Source organism: Fistularia commersonii, chromosome 33 (genome assembly GCF_037954325.1).
Source record: "Fistularia commersonii isolate RoL2024-O1a breed Wild chromosome 33, RoL_Fcom_v1.0, whole genome shotgun sequence".
NCBI lineage: Eukaryota > Metazoa > Chordata > Actinopteri > Syngnathiformes > Fistulariidae > Fistularia > Fistularia commersonii.
In genome coordinates, this window is record NC_141316.1 from 8,686,663 (window position 1) to 8,713,268 (window position 26,606).

At 43.9% G+C, this 26,606-nt stretch overlaps 5 protein-coding genes across 5 annotated transcripts; 3 read left to right on the plus strand and 2 right to left on the minus strand.

Annotated features, from left to right (window-relative positions):
* The first annotated feature begins 164 nt into the window (after positions 1-164).
* phkg2 (phosphorylase kinase, gamma 2 (testis)) lies at positions 165-4,740 on the plus strand. The gene is made up of 10 exons (XM_086140535.1): positions 165-392; positions 639-750; positions 840-1,015; positions 1,116-1,170; positions 1,451-1,516; positions 1,698-1,861; positions 1,946-2,036; positions 2,143-2,296; positions 2,467-2,592; positions 3,359-4,740. The coding sequence occupies exons 2-10, from the start codon at positions 656-658 to the stop codon at positions 3,602-3,604; spliced, it is 1,173 nt and encodes a 390-aa protein (XP_085996661.1). The 5' UTR covers positions 165-392; positions 639-655; the 3' UTR covers positions 3,605-4,740.
* Positions 4,371-6,602, minus strand: cfap119 (cilia and flagella associated protein 119). Its single transcript, XM_086140536.1, has 9 exons — positions 6,474-6,602; positions 6,354-6,388; positions 6,166-6,231; positions 5,902-6,065; positions 5,761-5,831; positions 5,546-5,662; positions 5,376-5,454; positions 4,970-5,027; positions 4,371-4,846 (listed from the first exon to the last, which is right to left on the minus strand). Exons 1-8 carry the CDS (start codon positions 6,489-6,491, stop codon positions 5,017-5,019), a joined length of 561 nt encoding a protein of 186 aa, XP_085996662.1. The 5' UTR covers positions 6,492-6,602; the 3' UTR covers positions 4,371-4,846; positions 4,970-5,016.
* A 784-nt stretch (positions 6,603-7,386) lies between these two features.
* On the plus strand, positions 7,387-13,565 carry LOC147214922 (tubby-related protein 3). The gene is made up of 12 exons (XM_086140487.1): positions 7,387-7,536; positions 8,248-8,407; positions 8,486-8,719; positions 8,822-8,950; positions 9,520-9,687; positions 9,771-9,925; positions 10,008-10,169; positions 11,134-11,246; positions 11,695-11,809; positions 11,890-11,985; positions 12,070-12,241; positions 12,750-13,565. The coding sequence occupies exons 1-12, from the start codon at positions 7,495-7,497 to the stop codon at positions 12,881-12,883; spliced, it is 1,680 nt and encodes a 559-aa protein (XP_085996613.1). The 5' UTR covers positions 7,387-7,494; the 3' UTR covers positions 12,884-13,565.
* Positions 13,566-15,708: 2,143 nt separating this feature from the next.
* Positions 15,709-20,558, plus strand: LOC147214923 (interleukin-21 receptor). The gene is made up of 8 exons (XM_086140747.1): positions 15,709-16,020; positions 16,551-16,689; positions 16,961-17,154; positions 17,227-17,369; positions 18,006-18,183; positions 18,294-18,384; positions 18,479-18,557; positions 19,185-20,558. Exons 1-8 carry the CDS (start codon positions 15,939-15,941, stop codon positions 19,587-19,589), a joined length of 1,311 nt encoding a protein of 436 aa, XP_085996873.1. The 5' UTR covers positions 15,709-15,938; the 3' UTR covers positions 19,590-20,558.
* Positions 19,923-26,088, minus strand: ube2ib (ubiquitin-conjugating enzyme E2Ib). The gene is made up of 7 exons (XM_086140748.1): positions 25,953-26,088; positions 24,250-24,328; positions 24,050-24,133; positions 23,715-23,787; positions 22,982-23,091; positions 22,524-22,603; positions 19,923-20,709 (listed from the first exon to the last, which is right to left on the minus strand). Exons 2-7 carry the CDS (start codon positions 24,313-24,315, stop codon positions 20,646-20,648), a joined length of 477 nt encoding a protein of 158 aa, XP_085996874.1. The 5' UTR covers positions 24,316-24,328; positions 25,953-26,088; the 3' UTR covers positions 19,923-20,645.
* Positions 26,089-26,606: the final 518 nt, after the last annotated feature.

Here is a 26,606-nt window from a genome sequence, read left to right on the forward strand (position 1 = left end):
AATATACAAAAAAAAAACTACCAGGGCGTTTATGAGATGCAATTTGCGCTAACCTTTATCTTTTTCTTTTTAATTATCGTTGTTCTTAAAAAAAAGAAAATGGACTAAAAGAAATAAATTGTAGTTACAATGCAATACCTGAACCGACCGAAAGGGGGCGCAACTAACTTCACTCTGCAATAACAGGTCACGGACGATTCGTGGTTTGTGACCAGAATGTAAACAGTTTGGCGATGCCGCGTTCTTCGTGATTATGACGGTAGCTTAACGTTGGTTTCCAAGCGTACCTAAATATGGATTTGTGTTAGCTGTAAGGCGCTCCATCGCACCGAACCCCCCCTCAGGCTGGACCGCCAGCCCTACGAGATTTTCGCCGTTTGCTTGCGTTAATGGTGAGTAAGTAGCTTCCTGTGCGGTTCCGCGAATTGACAGCGTCGATCCAACGGCCGGACGGCGTCTCAGGAGGCCACCTTCGGCTGCAAGGACCTCGGGCTAATCACATGAACGAGTTTCTAGCTGTGAAAACAACAGCAGCGAGCCAGAAGCTCCCTTTCCAGTGTCTGCACGGTTTCTCCAGTCAGCATACGGAAGGAGCTGAGTTGAGAAAGAAACACGTGTGTGTGTGTGTGTGTTTGCAGAATTACACGCCATCACAATGACCAAAGACATCGTTGTTGGGGACGAGTTGCCTGACTGGGTGGGGGCAAAGGAGTTTTACCAGAAATATGACCCCAAAGAGGTGATCGGCAGGTAAGCGATGAGATGAGGAAGTTCTTGTGCTTCCATGTGGTTGAGCCCCCCCCCCCCTCGCAGATGAAGGCCGGTGACCTGTGTTTCAGGGGGGTCAGCAGTGTCGTGCGCAGATGCGTGCACAGACACACCGGTCAGGAGCTGGCGGTGAAAATCATCGAGATCACCGCGGAGAAGATGACGGCCCAGCAGCTGGAGGAGGTGAAAACCTCCACCCTGAAGGAGATCCAAGTCCTGAATATGGTGAAGGGACACTCGTCCATCAGTATGTCGGCTCCCTGGTTTTGTTTTGTTTTTTGGACTGCAACTCTGTTGACTTGCTGAAAACTGAAGAGATAAAGCCATTGATTTCTGTTTCCCTTCAGTCACCCTGATTGATTCCTACGAGTCCACCACCTTCATATTTTTAGTATTTGACCTGTGAGTACAAAACGCTAGTAAACATTTAACATCGATTTCCCATCGAAGTATCGGAAGACGCAGGGCTGGGCCTACAATCACCTTTACTTAAACTACCCAAAAATGGTCCAAAATCTCCCCGAAACCAATGTCCTGCGAAATGCAGAATCTTGTTAATATTTGTCACCAGTTACAGTTCAAAGTTGTGACATTGGAAAGCCAGATGTTGCCCAGCCCTGCATTCCCATCAGACCGTACACGAAATCACGCTCAGGTGTGAGACTGTCATTTGTCCTGGCAGCATGAGGAGGGGGGAGCTGTTCGACTACCTCACAGAAAAAGTCACTCTGAGCGAAAAGGAGACCAGGTGAGCTTGTCAGCATTGGTTTTGGCTTTACTGGATGATTAATGATGTCGTCAGCGCAGTCTAACTAATTGGATTGGATCCAATTCAGTGCTAACCGATAATTAGTGAAGTCGCGTTTTTAGGTTTGGATTAAAGAGCACTCAACAAAACTGCAGAGATAACCCGTGACATCTCCCTCCAGGAGTATGATGCGGGCTCTGCTGGAAGCCGTGCAGTACCTCCACACCCTGAACATCGTCCACCGGGACCTCAAACCGGAGAATATTCTCCTGGACGACCAGGGTCACATCAAGTTGTCCGATTTTGGATTCTCGGTGCAGCTGCAGCCCGGGGAGAAGCTGCGAGGTATTTGAAAGTCCGCGTTGAAATCGGAATCCTATCCGATTCCGCAGACATCGACTATTTTTTTTTTTTTTCTGTCACCATTAGAGCTCTGCGGGACCCCCGGTTATTTGGCTCCGGAAATACTGAAATGCTCAATGGATGAAACCCACCCTGGCTACGGCAAAGAGGTTGATCTGTAAGCTTCCCTTTTTTCTTCACAACCACATATTTCCGTGTTTAAACATTCTTCCCCAACACACGCTTTCCTTTCTAACCCCGGACCGCCTGTATTTTCCGGAAAGCTGGGCGTGCGGAGTGATCCTCTTTACCTTGCTGGCCGGCTCGCCGCCGTTCTGGCACCGCAAACAGATGCTGATGCTGAGAATGATCATGGAGGGCAGCTACAAGTTCGGCTCCCCCGAGTGGGATGACCGATCTGACACAGTAAAAGACCTGGTGAGCTCATATTCTGTTAACCGTCTTACCTGAGGAGGATTTGTTTTGAACTGACCGTAAATATTCACGATATTTTCCTTTCGTTTTTCTCCCCCAAACAACCAAATATGCATTTTAAAGACACCACCGCTGTTAAGACAGTGACCTATTTTTGTGTTGTTGACGGCTAGATATCCAGGCTGCTGGTGGTGGAGCCGTCCGTCCGTCTCACGGCGGAACAAGCCCTCGCACATCCCTTCTTCAGACTGTACCAGCGGGAGGACGTGCGTCTCTTCAGCCCCAGAAAGACATTCAGGGTGAGTCACCACGTTTAGGCTCTTTGCAGAACTGCTCAAAACCAGCTGCCGGGGTAGATTATCCACATACGGCTTTGGGTGATCAACCTGGGGTATCAAGCAGCGGGTGAGGGGGCGACAAGTGGTGAAGAGGAGGGGGAAGGCTGGACCTTAAAAATCTGTGACACATTTTCTAAGAATTTGGTAGAAAAGATGGAAACCAGTCTGGAATGAGCAGTTTATTAATCCCGAAGGAAATAGAACAACTTTATTAATCCCGAAGGAAATTGCTGTGCCAGAGTTTCAAGTAAAAAACAGAACAGTAATAGATCATAGTAGAAAGGAGGAAGAATAAGAAATATAATGAAATATGAATTGTCTAACTGTTACCAGTAACTACAAAGATTGAAGATTCCCTGCGGCTGAGGGAAGAGGAATTAAAAAGTCTGATAGCCTCAGGTAGGAAAGAAAGCAGGAAAGCAGTTGACCAGCCATGGATTAGCAAAGTCCCCAGAAAAGGAAGCTGATTAAAATGCTAATGCTAAAAGATGAATCTAGCATCGCAGTGAAGACCGGGGAAAAATACCAAAAAGGGCACATTAAGTACTTCCCAAAAAAAAAAAAACAGTATGAGATGCAAGTTATCAGAAAGGATCACAGCAACAACTGCCCCAAAATATTCAAATATGATTTAAAAAAAAAAAGTGAAAAACAAACCTAAGATCACTGCGTGCAAAGTCTTAAGCAATGTGTGGTGACAAAATGACGTCCCCTGCCGTCTCCCCAGGTGCTGATCGTCTCCGTGCTGGCCTGTATCCGGATGTACAGCCGCTATCGCAGGGTGCGACCGCTGACCCGAGAGGTGCTGGCCAGAGATCCGTACTCCCTCCGCGGCGTTCGCAAGCTCATCGACGGCTGCGCCTTCCGGATTTACGGGCACTGGGTGAAGAAAGGCGAGCAGCAGAACCGAGCCGCTCTCTTTCAGAACACCGCGAAGATCATGCTGCTGGACCTGGAGGAGTTTGAAACCTGAAAGGTCCCGACCTCATTCATTTTAATTTAATCCATTTGCATGTTAGCATTGGTCAGGATACTGTTTTAAAATTAAGGATGACAAATTCCCCGACTCTTAAGTTCGTTCGCCGTAACGTGTGCCGTTTCCCCTCGGGAGCAAATACGACTTAGACGCCGTCATCTGCCTTCTGATCCACGTTTGCAGCTCTTTCAACTCATCACATTTGCAGTGAAGAGACATTTGCACTCAAATGTGTGTGTATTCACAGTGTGTGTATTCTAACCGTCGATCAGGTAACGTTCCGGGGACAGTATCCATTTCCAAGCGCTGCGTCGATGAAAAAAAGAACATTAAAGCACTGTGATTGTTTGTTTTAATATATAATAATATATGACTTAATTGTATAAAAGCTCATAGCTATAGATCTCCCAGCGGCGTGAACCACTCTGTCTCAGCTACAGCTGCTCCTGTCCAACCCTTCCATGTTCTCAGCCCAAGTTGGCTTCCAGGAACCCTCATGAGAGGCAGAGATTCCCAGTAGCTCCTCTTTTCTCAAGATTGGCTTGAGGTGGTTCATGTTTATCTCCTATAAGTATTCTATTGCAGGAAATATGACTCAGTATTGCTGGTCTGAGCATCAATAATATGAATGTCAATGTTGTTATATACATCCAAGTAATAGTTCTGTTTGTTTGGAGGTTTTTTTTTTGTCAATCACGTTTTCCCCCGTTTATCTCCAGTGACTTTTAATTTAGCACCATTTTTTTTTTTTTTCAATTCCCTAATTTGTTTAGCTCTTTTTTTTTTTTTTTTTTTTTAAGAAAAATGATCAGGATTAGCCTGGAAAAACATGTAAAAAGAAATTAGGACCAAAATATTTCTTTTAAAATGATGAAAAGCTATATGTAAAAATAATTTGCGAAGGCCAGATTGGTGTTCTTTTAGCCATGTAACAAGCATTTAAATAACATTCGAGAAATGTATCATTATCTTGCTGAGAACCTGCAGGATGTATGATAATATTTCCCAAGATCTTAAATAACATCATTCCAACTAACATCATTCTTCAATTTTCTACCTGAGTTATTGTACATGTGCGTATTTGCAATGTGCATGAAGAAATGTCTCACTGACAATAAAAACGAACAATCTCATTCTTTTTGTCGTTCTATTTTACAAAGATTATGACCGATAACGTCTTGAGGTCGTTGTGCTGGTCTAGGTCACGAGTTGTCCTGAGATCTCCTCCAGTGCCTTGAGCTGTGAAGGCAAAAGGAAGCAGATAAGATGCTCCAATGTACCGTCTTCTGCTTTTGTCTCACCACAAAGTCGGCGTCACTACACCATTTCCTGATATGAGATCCTTCCATTGGTGTCCCTCACCTGTGCGACGGATTATTTCCGGGACACAGGAAGATCTTGTCCGTCTTTTATTGGACGTCTGCAAAAAGTGGAATTTTGTCCGTGAATTTGGGGCTACGGCTGGAAAATATCGGTACACGCATATCAACAAACGTATATCTCTATATAAAATTGACTGGAAAAAACAGGCTTCTTCAAACTAAATGTAAAACTGAACAGGAATCGTCTGCAAGGAGACGATTCACAGACTCAGCGCGAGTGTTAAGATAGTCTTGTGATTCCAAATGAGATAAAATTGTGCTTCATAGTTAGAGCGATGCAATAGCCATAATAGAAGAAAGACAAGTCAGAATGTGCTTTTTGTTGCAGTTTGAAATCTGATCAGGGCAGAAATTGTCAAATGAACTCAACAGGCTGAAATTGTTACCTGGAGCAGACAAATAACCCCTGGTGTGTTCATCCCAGTAAAGAGCCACCGAGTAATCCAAAGTCAGATCAAGTCTTAACTGAAGGCAAATTCAGCAGAGTAAAGACACTTAGAACGCTGTGCGTCAATGAGGCTGTTTCTGCTCGGCGATCATAAAACGTGAACCTTACTTGTGGAGTAAATATGTACTTGTAGAGTTTATAGTGCCTCATATAGCTGTTGTGGATGTACTTCAGGATTGAGGTCACCTCCTGTGTGCTGAAGAGGTTGATGCTGAAGGGCGGCCGCTGTGGGAATGGAGACGATCCGATGATGGCAAATCACAGCCTTAAGGCGACTGTAATAGCTGGAAAAGCGTGAGCGGAAATAAAGTGTCTGCGCTCACCCGGACTGAGTGACAGAGTAGAAGCTCCTGGCAGTACTCGTAGCACGGCCCCAGGTTGTTGAGAGGGGTTTCTGCAGAGGATCCCAACTCAACAATGATTCGAGATGACATTTTAATCCCAGCTGACAGCGGTGCACCTACCAACATTGGCCGCGTGGATGGATTTGACAATGGAGAGGAGGGCGGACGTTTGCTCCTTCTTGAAGTTGCAGTGCCTGCAGAAAAGCACGGCCTGGACGTACAGCTCCAGCAGAAGTCCTCTTCTAGGCTCGGGGAGGTCGATTCCAAACACGCTGCTTAATACACTGTCAAATTAAAAAAAAAAAAAAAAAAAAAAAAGGGTGTCAGAAAGTGAGCGAGATTGGTGTTCACAATAAATCCCCACACATGACTTGGGATGAAAACCTCTCCAGATCAGGAATGGACTGCATCTTGTCGATCTGCTCCATGTCACTCAAGCTCACGTCAGTCCTTTAACCCCCAGGCAGTTCCAGGCAGATACAGGTATTAATGCACAGAAGAAAAAGCACAAATTATGAAAATATAGTGGTTTTTTTTTTTTAATAAACCAGTGGAGTGAATAATGTTCTTACCACAGCATCACTTTGGCTTCCAGTGTCTGGTAGATCTGCAAAGAATACCGGGTTTGTTTTGTTTGTCAACACAATTTATCAGCCGTGGCTTCCGTCCGGACGGAAATGGCGACAACCTACTTTAATATCCGTGTCCATTTTCGCTGAACTTCATTAAAAAACGACGCGAAGGTGAAGAAACTACACGCCCCCAGCGTTTGTTTCGGAAGTTTTCTAAAGCGTGAGAAAAACGGTCGTGTTTTGCCCGCGTCGGTCACTTCCGGTTTGCCTCTGACCGTATCATAGCAACGAGATTTCATTTTTTTTTTCCACTTCCGGTTTGCTATTGTCTCGATTTTTTCCCTCCTCGACCTTGGAAAAAAAAAGTGAAAGTTCTACATCAAAAGTAGAATAAGCGAAAAAATATATTTTTTCATTGACTGTCAAAAGCTGCAAATTAACAGTTAAGACAATTCATATTTCATTGTATTCTTATTCCTCCTCCTTTCTACTATTATCTATTACTGTTATGTTTTTTACTTGAAACTCTGGCACAACAATTTCCTTCGAGATACATGAAGTTGTTCTCATCTCATCTCAAATTTCCCCCTTTATGACATCACAGCTACCCTATTATCTCACCCGTCTGTCATATTTGACTATATGACGTCACGCCGCCCCCAATGTGACGCCACAACCGAGTCATGGATGCCTGGGGAACAGGACTCGGACTCACCCTCGGAGGGCGACGTTTCAATTCACCCGTTTTAACGGGACGCCGAAAGCGAGGTGATGCTCGGGCGTGTGTGTTCGACCTCGGCAGCCAAGGTGGGGCGCACTCGCAGGCCACGCCTCGGGAGCAGGGCTTTTCTCCACTCGACGCCAAAAAATGATGCAAACTCTATCCATGTCAGTACGCCGGTGATGGGCGGCTGGCCTGCGTCTCGGGCCACTTGTCCACGCTGAGCGAAGCTGTGCGCGGCGGTTTAAGAACTTTATCCTCTTTTAATCCACTTTGCCTTCTGCTCCATGCAGGTGAACAGACTGTCAGATGGAGCCGAGAGGCGCAGTCAGACACTTTATCGCTCTTCGTCTTTTCACGCTGTTTCTTTTCTGCTTGTGAAAAACCTGAATTACTTATAGGATAACTTGGATCTTAAACATGGAGGACCCAGACATACGGCAACAAAAACTGGACAATCAGGTAAAGCATTGGTAATATAGCTTATTTGACGCTGTTTATTCAAGATATGTAAGAAAAATACTGCATTTCACACCGGCGTCTACCGCCTCTATGACACGCGTTGCTTTGTTAAAACTCTGTTTTTGTCTTTTTCCGATGATCTGCGTCTGTGATGGAGGTTCAACAGACGTCTCTTTATTTACAAAGCAGGGTTTCTTGGTCTCCCTGGGTTTCAGAGCCGCCGCTCAACGTCATGCCACAGTGGATTCCCGTCAGTAATGCGGGCCGCGGTTTCATGACACCGGGTCACCGGCAGAAAAAGAAACAACGATTCACGGCGGAGTGAATCTCTGCCGGCGCTCTCGTCATCCCCGTTCACAAAACGTGCAATTTAAATGTCACATATTATCATAGGCGTGACCGAGCCATTGTTTTGCAAATCCAACGCGAGTCCCCTTCGGACACTTGGAGCACTTTATGTATATTAGATTTTGTTTTGGGTGAGAAAGCCTGACATTTGAATAAAGCAACTGGTTATTAGTGCGGCAAAAATGTGATTTTGTTGCGTCAGAGTTTGACATTTGTAACGCTTGAGGGTGACTTTGGTTCAAATCACGTGGCGCAAATTCACACCTCTGCTCCACATGTTAAAAACCGAAACCACACAAACCAAATGACGCCGCTCATACAAACAAAGGCCGAGGTGAAGCCTGGTGTCTTATTCTCTCACAGCGATTCCTTTTGAAGAAAAAGCAACAAAAGAAGCGGACGGACACCCAAATGGTGGTGGCCAAGCGAGACACGCGGCAAAAGACCCGTAAACTCAAAGCGGTCCAGTCGGATGAGACCCCTCTGCTGATCAGCCAGTCCCTTAGCAACACCTCTCTGAGCGGTAGGCGTCAAAATCATCGGCAAACATGATGTAATGAACGGGAAAAAAGCTGAATCGGTTTTATTTTCATCCCTGAAGACCAAGTGGAACATGCCCATGATAACCCGCTGGATGAGATCACGCTGGGAGAATTTAACCTGACAACGGTGATACTGGACGAGACGCCCCCGGGGACGCCCCGCTCTCCAAAGGAGTCCATCCCCGAAGCCGACAACGAGGAGGAGGAGGAGGTCGAGTGTGTGGAGGACAATGACACACAGGTGGAAGTGAAGAAGGCCAAGAGGAAGGACATGAAAAAAGAAAAGCACATAGGTATTGCATGTGTGTGTCGTTGTTGTTCGTTTAGATCGAGCTTGTTCGCACCAAAACCTTTGCTTACGTGAAGCGTTCTCCGGAACCCCCCTGTTTTTTCAGCCGCGGAGCAGGATGACGAACAAGCCAAGGACAAGGCGAAAAAAGAGAAGAAAACCAAAAAGAGGGAAAAAGCGAAGGACACCGAAGACACGGAGAAGACGAACAGGACCGCTAAACAAGAGCGCAAAAGTAACAATGTTTGTCAGCCTCTCGTCCACTTATGGGGTAACATGCAATACATCCATCAGTGTATCACGCTCACAGGTTTTACCCATTTTAAAAACTGATAGGAATATTTTGGAGCGTGAAAGTTCTGTTTCAGTCCCCGACGGCCTCTGTCAGGACACCGTAGCTACTCAGGGATTGATATTTGGGAGAAAATATGCCATAATGCAATTTCTTTACTGAGATTTCTGTCGACGGCACACAAAGTAACATGGAAACATCTTGGGTTTGATCTAATATGACGCCTGTGGCTCAAATTAAGTCCAAATATTAATATTTCTTTACAGCGAGTCAGCACTGGTCAGGATCGAAGTCACTGAGTTTGACTTTCTGTTCACATTGCACTGGCTATTGAACATGAAAATATAGAATATTAATGCTTCTTGGATTTGATTTAGCTTTTTTAAATCTCACAACCCAGTTTTGGAACTCAATAGACATGCCTCAGGCAATTCAATTTTTTTTTTACTTTGTAACATCATCTACAGCCCCAAAACTTTGGCTCTCTTACATCAGTGTGTCTTGTGTTATAGAGAAGCACATGCAAGAAAGTCCAACCCATGACGTGGGCTTAGACTCACTGGACGAAGTTGTCAGCCCCATGGAGAAGATACTTGAAAACAAAAGTGATGATGAAGAGGAAGACAGACCACATAGGCTTGTCTCTCGATCCCCAAAGAGGAAGAAACAACTTGACACAAGTGAGTGTTTATCACACGCTGTCTGATCAATATTAAGAAAAAAAAAAAGGAGTGGCCTGTAAAGTAACGCCTTGTCTCCACAGCCAGGTGCCAAATAAGTGACGACAGCAAAGATGAAGAAATAAGGGAGAAAAGTTCCAGAAAAAACAAAAAAGAGGAGAAAACTACCCCAAGTTTAGCCTCCCTGAATTCCAACTACAAGGACAGTTCATCCACGGGCAGCGAATCTTTTGACAGAGTGAGGATTCACTTGTCTGAACCGCTGTCGGACACGTCGTTTGACATTTGCACAGGAAGATCTCATTGCTTTGATATTTCAGACAGTTTCTCCGATGTCAGTGGAGGATTTGGAGAGGTTTGCCTTGCGTCCGGCGCCCAGAGACGTGACCATCCAGTGTCGGGTCACCAGGGACAGGAGAGGCATGGAAAAGGGCATTTACCCAACGTACTACCTCCACATGGAGAAGGAGGACGGAAAACGGGTAGAGACTTTTTTCTGATCACTGGATCTCGAATCAAGCACAAAACAAAATGTATGAGAGGATGTAAAAACGCTGCTAAGTCGCTACATCATGAACTCATAACTGTGGTAGCGTATGGGCGAGTCTGGAGAAAGTATGTTAGAGTGGTGCAGGACATGTATGAGCGATGGGCGAGGTGTGCCTGAGGTGGGACGGAGTTCAAGCTGGAGACGGGAGTGTCTCGGGGCTCAAATCGGAGCCCGTTCTTGTTCGCCAGGGTGATGGACAGGCTGACAGATGAGGTTAGACAGGAATCTCCGTAGACCATGATGTTTGCAGATGACACTGATCTGTAGTGCGAGTAGGGAGCAGGTGGAGGTATGCCCAGGGGATGGGAGGGATGAAGGTTCAGCAAAACAGAGTACATGTGTGAATGAGGGGGAACCAAGTGGAATGGTGAGGCTACGGGGAGTGGAGTTAAAGATGGCGGAGGATTTTAGGTCCAAAGCAATGGCATGTGTGCAGAAGAGGTGGAGAAATGTGTTCAAGTAGGTTGGAATGGGTGGAGAAAAGTGTCAGAGGCGATGCAAGAATTTCAGCCAGAATGAAAGGAAAGGTGTAGAAGACAAAGGCGTGTTTAGAGACACGAGAAGAGGAGATGAAGATGTGGAGCTTCTTTTTGGGAGTGAGGAGGATGGAGAGGATTAGAGGGACAGCACATGGTAGATGTTCTAAAGTCACACTGAGAGGTTTTGGACATGGACAGAGGATGGGATGGTGAAGGCCTGGGTAGAAGGATGCTGAGGTCGGAACTGCCAGGCGGGAGTTATGGAGGAAGACCAGAGATAAGACAAGGAAAAGACGACAGGAAGTTAGTTGGTGTGAAAGAAGGGGATGGAGAGCAGAAGTGTAGATTGTTGAAGCCCCTCAGGGAAGCAGATAAAATGACTTCCTTCTGAGCTTAACCACTTCTTTTTTTCTTCAGGTTTTTCTAATGGCGGGCAGAAAAAGGAAGAAGTGCAAAACATCCAATTATCTGATCTCTACCGACCCGACAAATTTGTCCCGAGACACCAGCTGCTACATCGGAAAACTAAGGTACTCTTGTTCTCAGTCTACCTTCTGAGGGTTGACACGTTTTCTCTGGGGTGACATTCGAGCTCTGTAAGTCAACCTCCAACACTGCGACATACAACACTACGACAATTGTACGCATCCGGCCCTTTGCTTTCAGCAGGGCCAGTAGAAGGTAAAGTTTTACCGCTTGGATCTGTCGCTCCGTTCCACGCTGGGCTGCAGTGACACGGGAAACATTTCTGTGGTCACTGCCCTCGCCTGAGCCTCCCTAGGAGGGCATCTGTGATGTACAAGCGCAGTTGATCTTCTTAACACCAGCGACCACTGAAGAGATCACCCGACTTTTGACGAGCTAGGCTACATTTGGGCGCAGGATTCTCAGAATAGTGCTCACTCCCCTACTTGCTAATAGTAGAGATTTTTGTATACGTCTCTCATTTTACTGTCATTTATGAATTCTATCTTCCAGGTCCAATGTCCTGGGCACCAAATTCACAGTTTACGATTGTGGGGAAAACCCTGAGAAAAAGCCTTTTATCAAAGAGTGTGAGTCTGTGCGGCAAGAGCTTGCGGCCATTTGCTACGTGAGTCAGACGTCGCCGTAAACACTCGTAATATCGTACGCAAACACGGTGTATCTGACACGACATCCGCCCTGTTCCAGGAGACGAATCTCCTCGGATTCAAGGGACCCAGGAAAATGACAGTGATCATTCCGGGTATGGAGCACGATGAAAGAGTTTCTATTCGCCCAAAGAATGTACGTTGACAATTGATCCTCAGATTCCGCAGCCTCTTAGACGTGAAAACAGTAATTTCCAAAAAAGATTCTGTCACTCGTCAGGAGCTCGACACCTTGCTGGTCCGCCACTCCAACGGAGACACGGACAAACTGGTCACTCTGGTGAACAAGTCACCGAGCTGGAACGAACAGATTCAGTCCTACGTGCTGAACTTCCACGGACGGGTCACGCAGTCCTCGGTCAAGAACTTCCAGATCATCCATCCGGACAACGGTGAGATTCACCCCCGTTCTCCGCTCAGGCTTGAAGACAACCAGTTGCGCAAGCTGGCAGGAGTCTGCAGGAGATTCGCCTCCTAGCAGCAGCACATCAGCTGAATGAATCTTATTCACTGTAGCCAGCAGGTGGCGCTGTGACCCAGGGAAAACTTTGACCTTGAGATGATGATAGTGACGGCGAGCCACTAGAATCCGCTGCCTCTCCACAGCAGTACTGAAAAATAAGCTGAAAGGCTTCACAGCGTGGGGTCACAGAGGTCATGTCTGAGCACCGGTTGAGTAGAATAAGAAAATACTTGCAGTTGGAGGAGTTTCAGTGCAAAACAAAAGTCTCTGGGGGGGTTTAATGCGCTTCCCTAACCGCTCAGATGTAGATCTGACATGTAATAGAGTTATTTCTCAGACAGTCAGAGTAACAGAAGGATCGTCATGAGTTTGAAGATAGTGCTCAGGCCGATAGTTCCAACATTCACGACCCTTCTATTTCTACATTTCTACTCCAGAGGACTACATTGTCATGCAGTTCGGACGTGTTTCGGAGGACGTCTTCTCCATGGACTACAGCTTCCCCATGTGTGCCCTGCAAGCCTTTGCCATCACCCTCTCGTCTTTTGATGGCAAACTGGCCTGTGAGTAACCCGCGCTGGTGTGCCTCAAGGGTGAACGGCCCTACAGTAGCCAACAATGTCCAAGACAGGTTTAAAACCTATACTGGTACCGAACAACAGTATTTTGGATCCTGGTGCATCTTTGTAAAAAGTAAATAAGGGGGGAGAACTATGTAAACTATGTGTCCGGAACTAGACTCAACATATGTATTGACGCTAAAGCTACATGTGATTTAAGATGCTAACGCTAATTTCATTTTCTTTCTTTTTACATTTGCCAGACTCATAAAGATTTGTGCAATGGAAATAGTGAGGACAACCGCGTAAACGCTAAATGAACCTAGCGCAGTATTTGAGGGCCTCGGCTGTGAGATTTATCCACATCTGAGAGACGGACAGGTGCCGTTTGCTTCGATCTCCTCGATGTTTTAACTTTCTGCTTTTCCTCCAATGCGTGCTATTAGCTACAGCAGCGTTCGCTGGCTTTGCGAACTCAAATAATGTTTGAAACAAACTGTTTTTCACATCACTGTGACTTGAAAAAAAAAAAAAAAGAAACAACACCTTTATATCAGATGCAGAGGAACTGTGTCAGATATCGGATTCTGTCAGCAACAAGTTGGTGCTCCTGCATGACGTGTAGATGAAAACGTATCACCAGAGCTTCTTACTGCTGATCACAGACACGATTTCACTGGTTTACTGGGGTTACAATGTCCATCATTCATATTAAAAATGAAATCCTTTTAGCGCTGTGTCCTGGTTATTTCTTTCCTGTTTCTTGCACTCCATGTTGCCCTTTGCATCATTTTGAAGTGTTTGCTTGTCGTTTTTTTTCCAGCCGGCTGCGCGTGTGACGTGAACGTCTTAAACAAAGCACCCCGAGCAGTAAAATGCACAAAATAGAGTTAAATGAATAAACATTAGCGGCTTGAAGGCACCCGGTACAACTGCTGATGCTCACTTGATGCTCCACTGGCTCTGGATGAGCCAATTGATTTTTTGATATAACGTTTCGCTATTTGATGCGTATGTGTTTGTTTATAGCAAGAAATGGATGCAGAAGCATCACAACATCGTCAGATAGTGTGTAAGCTATCTAGGCCGGGGTGCTTGGAGATAAAGGCTGGCGTGTGTGTGGGGCGAAACACCGGTGACATCGTCACTTCTTATCCTCTCCAGAATCTCCCCACTGATCCTGTTGCTGTTAGCTGAGTTGCAAAACACTTGTTTGTTGCGCAAAACTCAACTCGGGTTCTGCAATTTGCAGAGATGCACGGCTAAGTAGGAGCTCTTTTTTTTTCCAAAACATTTTAGGGGTTCAAAGTATAACTGCTCAGTATGCTCGGGATAAACACCTTGCAAAATGTTGTATAATAATTATCTCTGCAGCTTATTTTCCCATAGAATGATTGGATTTAGTCATTTTGACATTTTAAATGAAAACAAACTATCTCTTTATGAAGCACTTTCATCACCTTGCAGTAGAAAAGCTCTTTACACACACTCACACACACAGATCGGGGAGGACTGGGGGTTCAGCGTTTTGCCTGACGACGTGTTGTCATGACAGTTTTAGTCAAACTTCTTCTTGTTTCCTCTGACCTGAAAAACAATCAGAGTTTTTTTTTGTTTTTGTGCAAAACTTAACCTTCATTTAAGCAAGGACATTTTTTTAAAGATATACTTTGAAGGGTTCAAAGTATAACTGCTCAGTGAATTCGCAATTAAACACTTGCAAAAACATGTAAAATAATTATGTCTGCTGCTTATTTTTCCGTCGGGGAATGATTGGATTTAGTTATAATAAGCAGACAAAATGAACGGCTGATCTGCTCTGCAAGGACACTCAGAACATTTCAAATGAAAACAAACTATCTCTTTATAAAGCACTTCCATCACCTTGCAGTAGCGAAGCTCTTCACACACACACACACACACACTTACACTTGACAACAAATCCACCACATGCTGGTAACGTCACATACTACCAACTGACAACTGTGAATCCAGAGGTTTCGGCCAAGATGTGAACTTTCCTTTGACTCCTGTCTTCCGGGTGCTGGTCCACGATATCAACTATGAAAATTCGACATATTTAGTGGACGATGACGCGTATGTGCCAGATATTGGACGCTTTTTCGTGCCGACAGGAGGAGCCGGGAATCAAACCACCAACCTTCCAAGTGGAAGGAGCTGGCCTGCTTTACGCTGCAGGCGATAAATCTACTTTAACAGCTTATCATTTCGTTAAAAATGCACCACACGGCATTTTTTGGTGAAACTTCCATTCTTGCTGCTTCTGACCTAAAAAAACAATTTGTTTCTTTTTCTTGTGAGACAAACCTTGAACTGCAGCCACAGCTGTGATTTCAGAGCTGCAGCTTCCTTCTTGCACGGCAGCGTCTCAGCCACAGAAGCGCCTTGAAAATGACAATGTAAAAGCTTTTTTTACAATTGCAGTATTGTCAGGTAATCAGTTATCACATTTGCATGTCCTCATCCTTCCCTTGAAAATAAAAGGTACAGGATTTATTCCCGTAGTGTCGACCGGCACGTTGGAAAGCGTCCCGCTGGAGAAGCAGCTTCACGTTCACTTCAAGTCTGTTTGTGATAAAGAATGCTTGTCAATGACTCTCATTAAAGTGCAGTTTATTGCATTTTGTTATCATTTCCAGTTATTTAATGCGCCGCAAACACCTCCGTGTGTATTTCTGACGTCTTAGAATCCCGTCGATCCACGCTTCTCGCACAGCCCAGATCCATTTTGCACCTCAAAGAGCAAAACATAATTAGGACCATAAACTTCGGAGCTTCAATTTCTTTTCCGGTCATAAAGTCCTTGAAACAGGACCTGGCGAGGGGAAGAGATCGACCGAGAAGTCAGCAGAGAGGAGGAGACGAAGGCCGCAGATGTGAGATACCGCTATCAGTGTTGTCGTCTCGTCTCGCTGACGCATCCTCTGGAACCTGGTGAGTGGAAGAGAAGACGCTGATCTTTCCTTCCTGCAGCCGCCGCTCAAAAAGTGCCTTCGCCAGACCTTTCTCGACAGAGGTGTTTCCGGGGCGCCGAGGCGAGGGGCGATGGCTCGGAGGCCGGCGCCGCTGACGGGGGTTCTGCTCGCCGCCTTAAACTTCTTCTGTCTGCAGGGAGACTCTAGCACAGGTTAGGTCTCTAAAGTATTTTTTTTTTACTCCTTTTCTTAAAAAAAAACTTCAGATAAATAAACACCCCATGGTTTGCTCTGTACGATCAGGTCAAAAGAAAATCCATCAGATATATTGAAATTTGAATTATTGTTGTTGGTTTTTTTTTTAGGTCAGTGCAAAATGACCAGAAAGCAACTGAAAGAAAACATGTAACACACTAAACAGAGCCAAAAAATTGTATCAAAAAACTTAATTATGACCACCAGTATATTTGTAAACTGCCTATTTCATGTGTAAAACATAATTTTATTCTTTAATTCTAAAATGGCTTGTTTTACCTTGACCGAAACCTTTTCATTCAGAGCAAGGTTGTTTTGGGATTTTTATGATGAACGACTGTTCTACCAAGATCTAAATTGTGTTTAAGTATTGTCATTCATCGATGCATGTTTTTGATTCAACAAGTGGAGAAGACCGAAATAAACCTTTATTTTCTGAAATCTGACGGTCAGCGGCAGTGACTTGCGATGCTTCCGTGTTTTCCAGATGTTCCAGGTTTGGACCACGACCTTCACTGTGTCAACGATTACATCAACGTCATCAACTGCTCCCTCAGCATCGCGACGGCGAGGAACTCATCGGACGTCCCGCGGCCCAACTGGCTGTTCTTTCACATTTTCGATAAGTGAGGATCTTTATCTTTCTGGCACAAACCGAGGGAACAGCATTCACTGTTTGTCTTGTTATACTATGTTTGTATGTTATTGCCCAATCGTTTTATACCAGATTTGAGCTAAAATGTATTTCCATTTATTATTTTTCTGATTTGAAGGATCCTATCGCTGAGTTTCATGACTTGACAATCAATTTCACCAATGAGGTTTTGCTATGATTTGAACCCGCTGGAGGCAAAAGATTCCTGACGTCTGTCTCTGCTTCCCCTCCTCAATGCGCAGCTCTCAGTTTTGGTGCCTGCTGAAAAACACCGACCAAGGCTATTTCTGCTCTGCCATCGCAAGAGACTTGAACAACGTGGCTTTACCGTGTCTGATGGACACAGACGTCTTCCAAATATCCCTTTGTCAAAGTCGAAATGATTCGGATGGAAGCTGCAAGCTGCTGGATGACAATTATACGCCGTACACGAACAGTAAGTGAGGAAGGGAACGTTCTGTCCATGGCTGCGTACGGACTGTGACTGTTTTTAATGTGGTCTTGGCAGTTAAACCGAACCCGCCGGGCTCTCTGGACATCAGACGCAGCTCCGGGAAGCATCACTTCACCTGGATTAGCAGCTACCAGACCGAACTGAAGGACTCCTTGAGGTACCAGCTCCAGTGCTACAAAAGGCAGGACAAAAACAACGTGAGTCCTCCTGCTTCCTCGGCGGGAAACGGATCGACTTGTGACTAGTTCTGGTCTTTGAGGCCGAATGTAACAAATATACATGCAGCTCATCTTAGTGTTCGTCGAATGAAGGCCTGACGGAGACGAGGATCGTCTCAGATGTATTTCTAAGAAAGGACAACCAACGACTTGTACACTAACCAACAAATTGCTGTTTGTTCCTGAATAAAGTCTTGTTTTTTTCACGCTACCTCTATGTCACCAGAAGTAAAACACTTTGCAACAAGCTATTACCTCGTGAGGGGGTTCGGTCTGTTCTCAAACTAATTTGCCAGGAAAATATATAATTTTTAGCTGTAGTATTTTTCAATATTAAGAAAAAGGTAAACCATGCAAAATCCACAATGACTGACCTTCCGAAAGCGAAGCAGGAAATATGTCACTCACACCACAGCAAGTGACTATTTCATAACTGGATACTCTAGAACTTTAAACGTCGAGTGAAGGCCACACACACACACACACACACACACACACACACACAAATTAAGTTGAAAACAAATCCACCACAGTCACCTCACATACTACCAACTGACAAATGTGAATAGAGGTTTCAGCCAAGATGTGAGCTTTCCTTTGACTTCTGTCTTTCAGGTGCTTGGCCACGACATCTATTATAAAAATTTGACATATTCAGTGGACGATAACGAGTTTGTGCCAGATACTGAGTACTCTGCCAGAATAAGGTCCATTCCCGGTTCGTTTTATCACGGGAGCCAGTGGAGCGACTGGTCCTCTGAGGTTCACTGGAGAACGGAGAAAGCCCCGAGGAGTGAGTTCCTCCCCAAACTAAACACTTATGTTGAGCAGATGAAAAAGCATCACCTTCTCTGTTGTATTTTCAAATAAAACTTTTCCCTTAAATGTGACTGACCCTCTCAGGTTCCAGAGGCGTTTTGTGGAACATGATGTTGCTCATCAGCTTGGCTGTGGTTCTGCTCATTACGCTTGCAGTTTGCGCCTTTCTCAGAAAGTAAGGAGCTTCTCCGGCTCTTGGCCGCCCGGGAAATTTCGGCTAAATTGTCGAACCCAAAATAAACTGATTTTTATATTTCTCACACCTGCAGGTGGAGGCAAAGCACTCTCATACCTTCTCCGGCGCCTTATTTCCACCCCCTATACAGTAAGTACCACGGAGACTTCAAGGTAAGTTTTTCTTGGTGTTGGATTCTAAACTGTCAGAAATATTTGTCTGAACATCTGCTTGGGTGTAGAAAACATGTTAGATCATAACATACATTCAGAAATCTGACAAAAATGACTTGAATCTTTTAAAAATTTGGAAGAAATTTGTACAAATGTATCTGATAAGTCTCTGGATGTTCTCTTTTAGATGTTTACTTTTTTTTCCAAATCTTCAATGAACACAAATAGTGAATGACTGAAACATCCTCTTAATCTAAGTTGATACTTTTCAACTTCATCCTTATTTTCACATAATTTCTTCACTATAACTGGTTATTTCAAGATGGGTTTTAGGTTGTTTTACTGCAGGTTTAGTTTCTGTATTCAGTCATGGTCTTGAATGTTGTTTCATAAATTATCTGCAAATAATTGTCAAAAATCGGAAAATAGCCAAGACTTTGAGTGGGGGGAAAAAAAGGGTGTGGGGTGAAGACCGTTAAAATCCACATGACGATGTGACATAATGAACAATCGGTGGAACAATGACTGTTCGGTGGTGCAATATACATTGATTTACTACTTGACGCAATACATGCTGTACTTCTACTGACCTCACGAGGTGTGTCCCGAACATGCCTGTGATTGCAGAGCTGGGTGGAGTCCGGCATCAGAAACCCGCTGCACACGGAGGAAACCTTCCCCATCGACAGCCTGACAAAACATGCAGGGGTTCAGGAGGACGGTTGCCCGCAAGCAGGCCTCAGAAGGCCGTTGGAGAGCTCCTACTGCAACATGGGCAACCCCGTCTCTGACCTTACTCTGCTGGGCATCCCATACGCCGTGACCACCATGGCTCCCCTGTCAGACACGGGAAGCTCGTGGAGCCTCAGCTTTAGGCCGGGGAGCCCCGTTAGGGACGACTCCGGATGTTGGCTCAGCACAAACTCGTCCCTCAGGACGAATGCTCCCTGGTACTGCAATGAATACTGCACCTTGAAGGTGTTCCAGAAGCCCAGTTCAGTCACAGAAAGTCCTGCTCAAACAGGGATTTAAGCGGACGGCGTCAAGGAGGCACAAACTGCACGTAAACAAAAGCAGATGGTGAAAACCCGTGCTTCGATTTTATTACGAAAGGACAACTCTTGCCAATCGTGGTGACTTCATGGACCCAAATAGATACAGGCACATCTCGGGTCCTGTTCATACACTTGTGTCAATGTGATACAGCTCCGGAAGGCAAATTCAAAGGGAGTGTGCCATTTCCTACTTTTGCTGTGATCATTTTGTTTGTACTGCCTGTATTTTAAAGCTCCTGCAAGCTTCATTTTGATGTGAACATACAGTTGCTTTTTTTGCTGATATACTGCGGTAATAAAAGACAAAAAGTTTGTAGAAAGTTTTATTTACGCCAACACATACATGAACAAAGCACCATATAACCTTAAAGTCTGATACAATAGTAAGCCTACCTGCCTCAGTCGTTGTTGCCATTTTTATTTATTCCATAGCAAACACTCTGAATAACAAAAACCACAGCCAAGGCAGCAGAGTCTATCATATATTACAGCATGCTGAATAGAAAACCTGGGAAAGAATTAGACAGAGCCATCTAGAGACACTAGTGAGATACAACAGTATAAAAGTGCCATTCATTATACAGCAATTGAAATACTGACAATGAAGTAAGCTAATTTTACATTAAACTTATGGAAAATAAAGGGGGGGGGGGGGGGAGAACAAAAGGAATTGACTCTGAAAGAGCAAAATAAAACAAAAATACATTTTCTTCCTTGGACATTGTTGACCACCAGCTTGCATGGGGTTGATGAAAACTGGTATCGCGCTGTGTCCCTTGCACCACATAAGACAATGTTTAAAAAGAAATGACCATGGTGCTGAAGCACCGATCCCCTCCCAGCATTATGCGCCAACCGGCGATTAAGAACAAAAACTGAAAGGTCAAAGGAGAGCGGATGGCACAGAATGTTTGGAGTTTAAATATAAGTCTTTAAGCAAGTCCCGATGTGAGAGGAGCACATTCATTGTGACTGAGCGGGGAGGTGATTCTTGTTAACCCATTCCTTCTGCCACAGCGGAGAGTCTTCATCTTTACGAGGGGGAGAACTTTTTGGCTTGTGCTCGAACTCTTTTTTCATATTCTACTCTGTTTTGGCTGGAAAGTGAAATTAGGAAAACAAAAAAAAAACCATGTATTAAAAATACTATACCACTGAGGTTGCGAGGTGGACATACGCGAGACAGGTCTACACCGAACTCCAGACCAGGATTGAGCACTTCGCTTTCAGTACGTCAATGCCAGCCAGATGCCACGTTGAAACATATCTCTAAGTATGTATTGGGGCAAGTCAGGGGCACCCTGACTTTCAAAATAAACTCGACCACATGACGTAAAAGCAGGTGAATCGCAAGGCACATGATACACTATAGACGGTGTGAATAGATGGCATGTCATTCCAAAAAAAAAAAAAAAAAAGCTCTTTTCCTATCATCCATCCCCAATGGGGCATTTGGCACTTGACTGACACACAGTGCAGCCGGTTTGAGATCTCCATCCTCCGTGACTGATGATCACTTGGAGGTCTGGCTGGGGCTGACTACCAGCAACTACTGCAGCCTGGTTGAATCCATTCAGGGAAAGACATCATCGCAGCAAGGTAATGGCCAGAAATGTACAGAATTGAATTGTGCCTTCCATCCTCATGCTGTTATGCAAGGTAAACAATATTTATTCTAAATATGAAGAAAGTCTATATCTATAAATAAATACATGTTTTGCATTTATATTGTTGATCATTTTGACTTCTGCTGAAAGTAGCTTGCAAGCAAAAAAGAAATGGTGCTCCCTAGTTTACCTAGCAAACCTAGTTTACCTAGTTTAAGTGTTCAAACATGCAAACTCAGGAACCAGGTAACTGAATGCGTTTGTCTTGAAAGTCTCTGTCCGTCCAAGGTTGGACACAACATGAGCTGAGTCTCGGGTCCTCTTAAGACCAACCGTGTGGAGCGCCTTTAAGCGGTGTTCGCTTGCATTAACATTCAAATGTTGATGCTTTAAAAAGGCAACATTTTTAATGATAATTTCCACCAGAAATGCCATCGACGGCCGGAAAAGAGAGCAGGCTTGCTACAATTGGTAACAGATGTGCCACCTGATCACATTATTTGAAGGAATGTTCGACCGGCCCGGACCCTGACGGATCAGCCACAGACTTCATTCATTCTGCACAGCCACCACCTTGTGTTTTATGACACCGCCCCCCGCAGTTAAAACACAACCATGTGTGACATGATCCCATTACCTCTGGGTTGGCCGGATCATACGGAGGAATTTTATTCCCGGGAGAGATGACAATTATTTCCTACTTTCTCACAATGTTTTAGGCAACAGAGATCTAATAGGGCAATTTCCCAACTGGAATCGAGAACCTTTTCTGATTTTGAATTGTTACCATGGCTAGCTAATTACGTTGTCAGGAGACCCAAACCCCACCCAACCCGCTCTCAAGTTGCAACTTCCCTGCCAAATGTCAAAACGTCCCACACAAACACACACACCGGGCCTTGAAAATGACGACGTTTCATCGGCCAACAGCCAGAGATAAAGTAGAGAACAGACATGAACAAGAGGAAGAACACGACTTCTGCCTCCAGGTTGCGTGGAGTTTCTTTGACCCGAGTTACACTCTTGCCCTCAACAAATTTCCTCGACGGGAGTCAGTTGGAGAAGAACCCGGACAAAGCTACATGCTGAGGTGACTGTCATTTCACGGTAAATAGAACCAAAACTTTGTTGACAATAAATTGAAAATGACATTTTTCAGTGGAACAAATTCGGTCATAACTGAAACAATAAATCTGATTTTAGCATCTCACTTTGCCCTTTCCATGGTCACCTTTCCTCAGAAACCTGGCTGTCTGAATGCAATACACATGGGGAGGATAAGTACGAAATCAACGGTCACTCACCAGTAGATTGTGTAAGCCTCTGCTTGGGCTGGATCCTGGATATTTGGTTCATTTAGCAGTTCCTGGATACCTAATAAGATCTGTTGGGTATATGAGGAAAGAGATAAATTTAATAATAATAATAATTGATCAAGCTGTTGCAGATTTCAACCAGAAAATGTGCACAATCATTTACTTTGCTCGGATCTGATACATTTTCAGTGATGCTTGGGATTTTATAGTATTGTGAAAAAGAGGGACTAAACTTTTTCTGCATATCTCTGTGCAACATCCTCTCATCTGAACTTTCCTACTGCTATATATAAAACACAGACGTCACTGAAAATACAACTTTATTACTTGTGCTTCCAATAATTCAAGTAAAATGACTGAAACTAATATACAAACACACAAACACACCTCAACAGCTATTTTTTTAAAAAAAAGAGGTTGAAATGAGTTTGTGTGGAAACTCAGACCTGCTTTATTGTGATGGCTGGTCTCCAGTCTTTATCCTCCTCTAGGATGGATAGGCATACTGTGCCTGATGGATACACATTTGGATGGAAGAGTGGAGGCTCAAATTTACCTGAAAGACGAGAAAACATTAACCAAACTTCTATTTGGAATCCAAGGCAGATGAGACAAGGAGAACAAAGTCCAAAAATGCCACTGGACTTTAGGGTCTATAAATCAAGCAGCGCCTTTGGTTCATGTTTTCATAAAATAGTAACATCACATTTTTACATTCATTAAAACAAAGTTTTCACACGGGTCCAACAAGGCTGTCTGAGTCCCGAGATAATATGCATACAGACCAATGAAAAAGCTTTGAGTTTTGATTCAAGACAACATTGGAACCCTTCAGTATTTGAAATTGCCATTTATAAATTCATCCATCCATCCATTGTCTGCCGCTTATCACTGTTATAAAATTATAACTTTTATGAAATTGTCCCACAAACAGACACACAGCCAGAGCCAACAGTATCAGTTCAGCAACATGTCAAAACAGACAACACTCAGAATCAACACAGAAATAAATGTAAAGTGTTTTGTGTTGCAAACTTCAGATTCAATTTTATGCGTTTTAAAAACAAGTTTCTACCCTCCATAGTAAATATCCAGCACACATTTCAAATGATGATTTCAGATTAAGTGCCGCCGATCTCAAGGTATACAATAAAGGCTTTCACTTCAGTTTCAACTCACATTTTGGAGGTGAAGAAGGATAGTCATCCTTGAACAACATGCGCAATTTGAAAAGGCCCCCCTCCCATGGAGTCTGGAGGGACAATCATTTATTAGAATAAAAACAACGCTTTCACCAGACATGACATTTCATTATTAGTGTACTAAAAAAGACAAATTCTGTGTTTTACAGTCCAAATAACAGAGGTGTTAAGTTCTATATAAATAACACTCCCAATGCTATCTTAAAACCAACACTCCACCACAACACTCTAAAACTATCTATATTTAAAGGTGTAAGAGAACTTTTCAAAAAAAAGTTCTACAGAGTTATAAAAATTATGCAGACATCTCACCCCCTTCTTTCCAGGAATTGCACATTCCCAATTCATCAGATTCATGGTCCCATCAGGATTTTTCGTCGGTACAGCTACAAATCCCTGCAATAAAGAAACGTGTTTTTAACACAGAGGACACTAAAATCTCCAACAGCACATGGTGCCACCTAACAACAGCATAGAGCAGTCCAAAATGTATAGTACTCAAAACAAATTACAAAAGGATGGTCCTTCCGCCACGCCTTGCGCTCCTGGGCAAGCCGGCTCAATGCAATGCCAGACATGATTTGTGGACTCCTGCAAAAAAGGAGGGGAAAAAAACATTAACAGGTCAGTATTAGCAAAAAGGATCATCATTTTAAAATACATATTTTAAAAACAAAGGTGACCAGAATCGTAATTTATGATTTCTAGAGTTCCAAAAAAAAAACAAATAAAATTTATATGCAGTTATTTTGATGAATGGTTTATTAGAGAAATGGATTTTTTTATTTTGCAAAATCCCATTTGCTGCCAAAAATCGAGGACTTATGTAGGCTGAGTGACACGGTCTTGCAAAGCAGTTATTATGGCACCAAAGGTGCTTAAATGTTGGTTACTCTGTTTGGCACCTTGCATGACCGCCTCGATTACCTCAGGGACCATTTACATGTGTTTACGAAAATTACAGAGCCAAAAAATGCTACATATTCTTTTAAGCCCACTTTTCAGGATTTTGACATGAACTCTCGCATCTTGGTTTATGTAGGTAAACTAAATATGTGCTCACTGTTACAATATGTTCATATCTACTCTAAAAAGATAAAATATTTGTCAAGTATGATATTCTGAGATTCTTGCAGAAGAATGGATTTAGCAGTTGCTACACAATAGTGACTGTAGAGGAGTGCACCTCTATTAGTGGTTGTAAGCATACATCAAGCATATGGATTATGGTGACCATCACAAAATGTAGTTTGTTACTAGATTTATGTACAGACACAACTAAATGACAATACCTTAGACCAGACTAAAGGTGTCACTATCGGTGACTCATATGAGTAAAATCATGGCTGAAATATTACTATCTCCCTTCAGTCCAAGTACATTTTTCTTAACGGTTTTAAGTCGTCGCTCAGTAAAAGCATGTCTAATGAAGGCTGTGACAAGGAGGACGGCAACAGGACGTAAGTTAACTGCAAGTGATTACTGACTCAACATTTCTGTGCGACATAATACCAGGGTTGTACCGTCGACTGAAGTTATTCGAGGTAGCGGCAAATAATCATTTTTAGACACTTCGCTGTGAGCCGTTGAGGTTCATGCTTAAAAGTGACAGACTACCTAGCATGCTATGATGTTAGCCAAGTTAGCCGGCGGTGGTAAGTCCTTCAATAATTCCCCACTCTTAAGTTTACTTTGGGCTACAGCAGGACGTTTGTAAGCGAAATGGCATTGACATTTTATTGAATTCTCTCTAGTGTCTGGTATACACTTGCTGTGGGGAGAAACGTGGACAATTTGACTCCCCATCCTTTTTTGATTGTCAAGCTAACCGGTTAGCTTCACAAGCTAAGTCATGTGCGCCAGAATCGTGCTAACACTGTATACCAACAGGCGCAGTTAGCGACTGCCACGGCCTGATGCAGCATAAAAATGGCGCAAATGCACTTGATTTGGACCTATTCTGGCTGAGAGAAAAAGTGATCAATGCAGTACTTTTAATCTCAAACCATACACACCACGGGGTAGTCAACGAGAATGTCAAATATTCAAAAAGAATGAACCTTGATCCATTATAGAACACAGACAAAGAACGGCAGAGCTGAAAGGCGCACATTTCTGTCTTATCAAACTAACGAAAATGGCGCAAAATGAAACGGATACAATTTGTTAATACACGACAGAATGAATACCTTGCATAATTTTGGTATTCCCCTACCTTTCAGTATGGCTGCACTGGCTCGGGTAATTAAGGGAAATGAATTAATCGTGCTCAAATCGCGGTAAACCTTGTAAAGTTTCCCTCCTGAAAAAAAAACCACCCGTTCCGACTCAAGCCAGACTCCGAAACGACGCGGCGAAACAGTGACCTGTCGCGTACTTCCGTCTTTGCTTAAATACCTAAAGGGGGTTCGGACTGCTAAAAGTCTGTTTAGGACGTGTATTCTTTCGAGACCGGTTGACTTACTCGACACCACCGCAGTTTGCTGCTTACTGGTGTCGGCTTCCTTCGAGCGGTGCGCTTTCTTTGGAGAACATTCAAACATCTCTCGGTTTTTGGAGATCCATCATTGTTTTGCGCTTGTTTCTCTCGCCCATGCGCTGTGCGACTGGGAGAGAAAGCGAGTTAGCATAAGGTCGCAGTTTTAAACATATAGGCGGTACGCATACAATTACGATCACCTGTTAATGTGTACTGTTTATCACAGTGTCAATGATTTTTTTTCGACTAAATGTACAGATCGCTAACAGCCATGCGAAGACGGATTTCTATCTTGCCCCACGTACGAGCTTTAGCCACACTCAAAACCGTTAACTCGGACCGCTCTTGATGAATCCAGTCGTTTTCAGCTAAAAAAAATACACTTTTAGT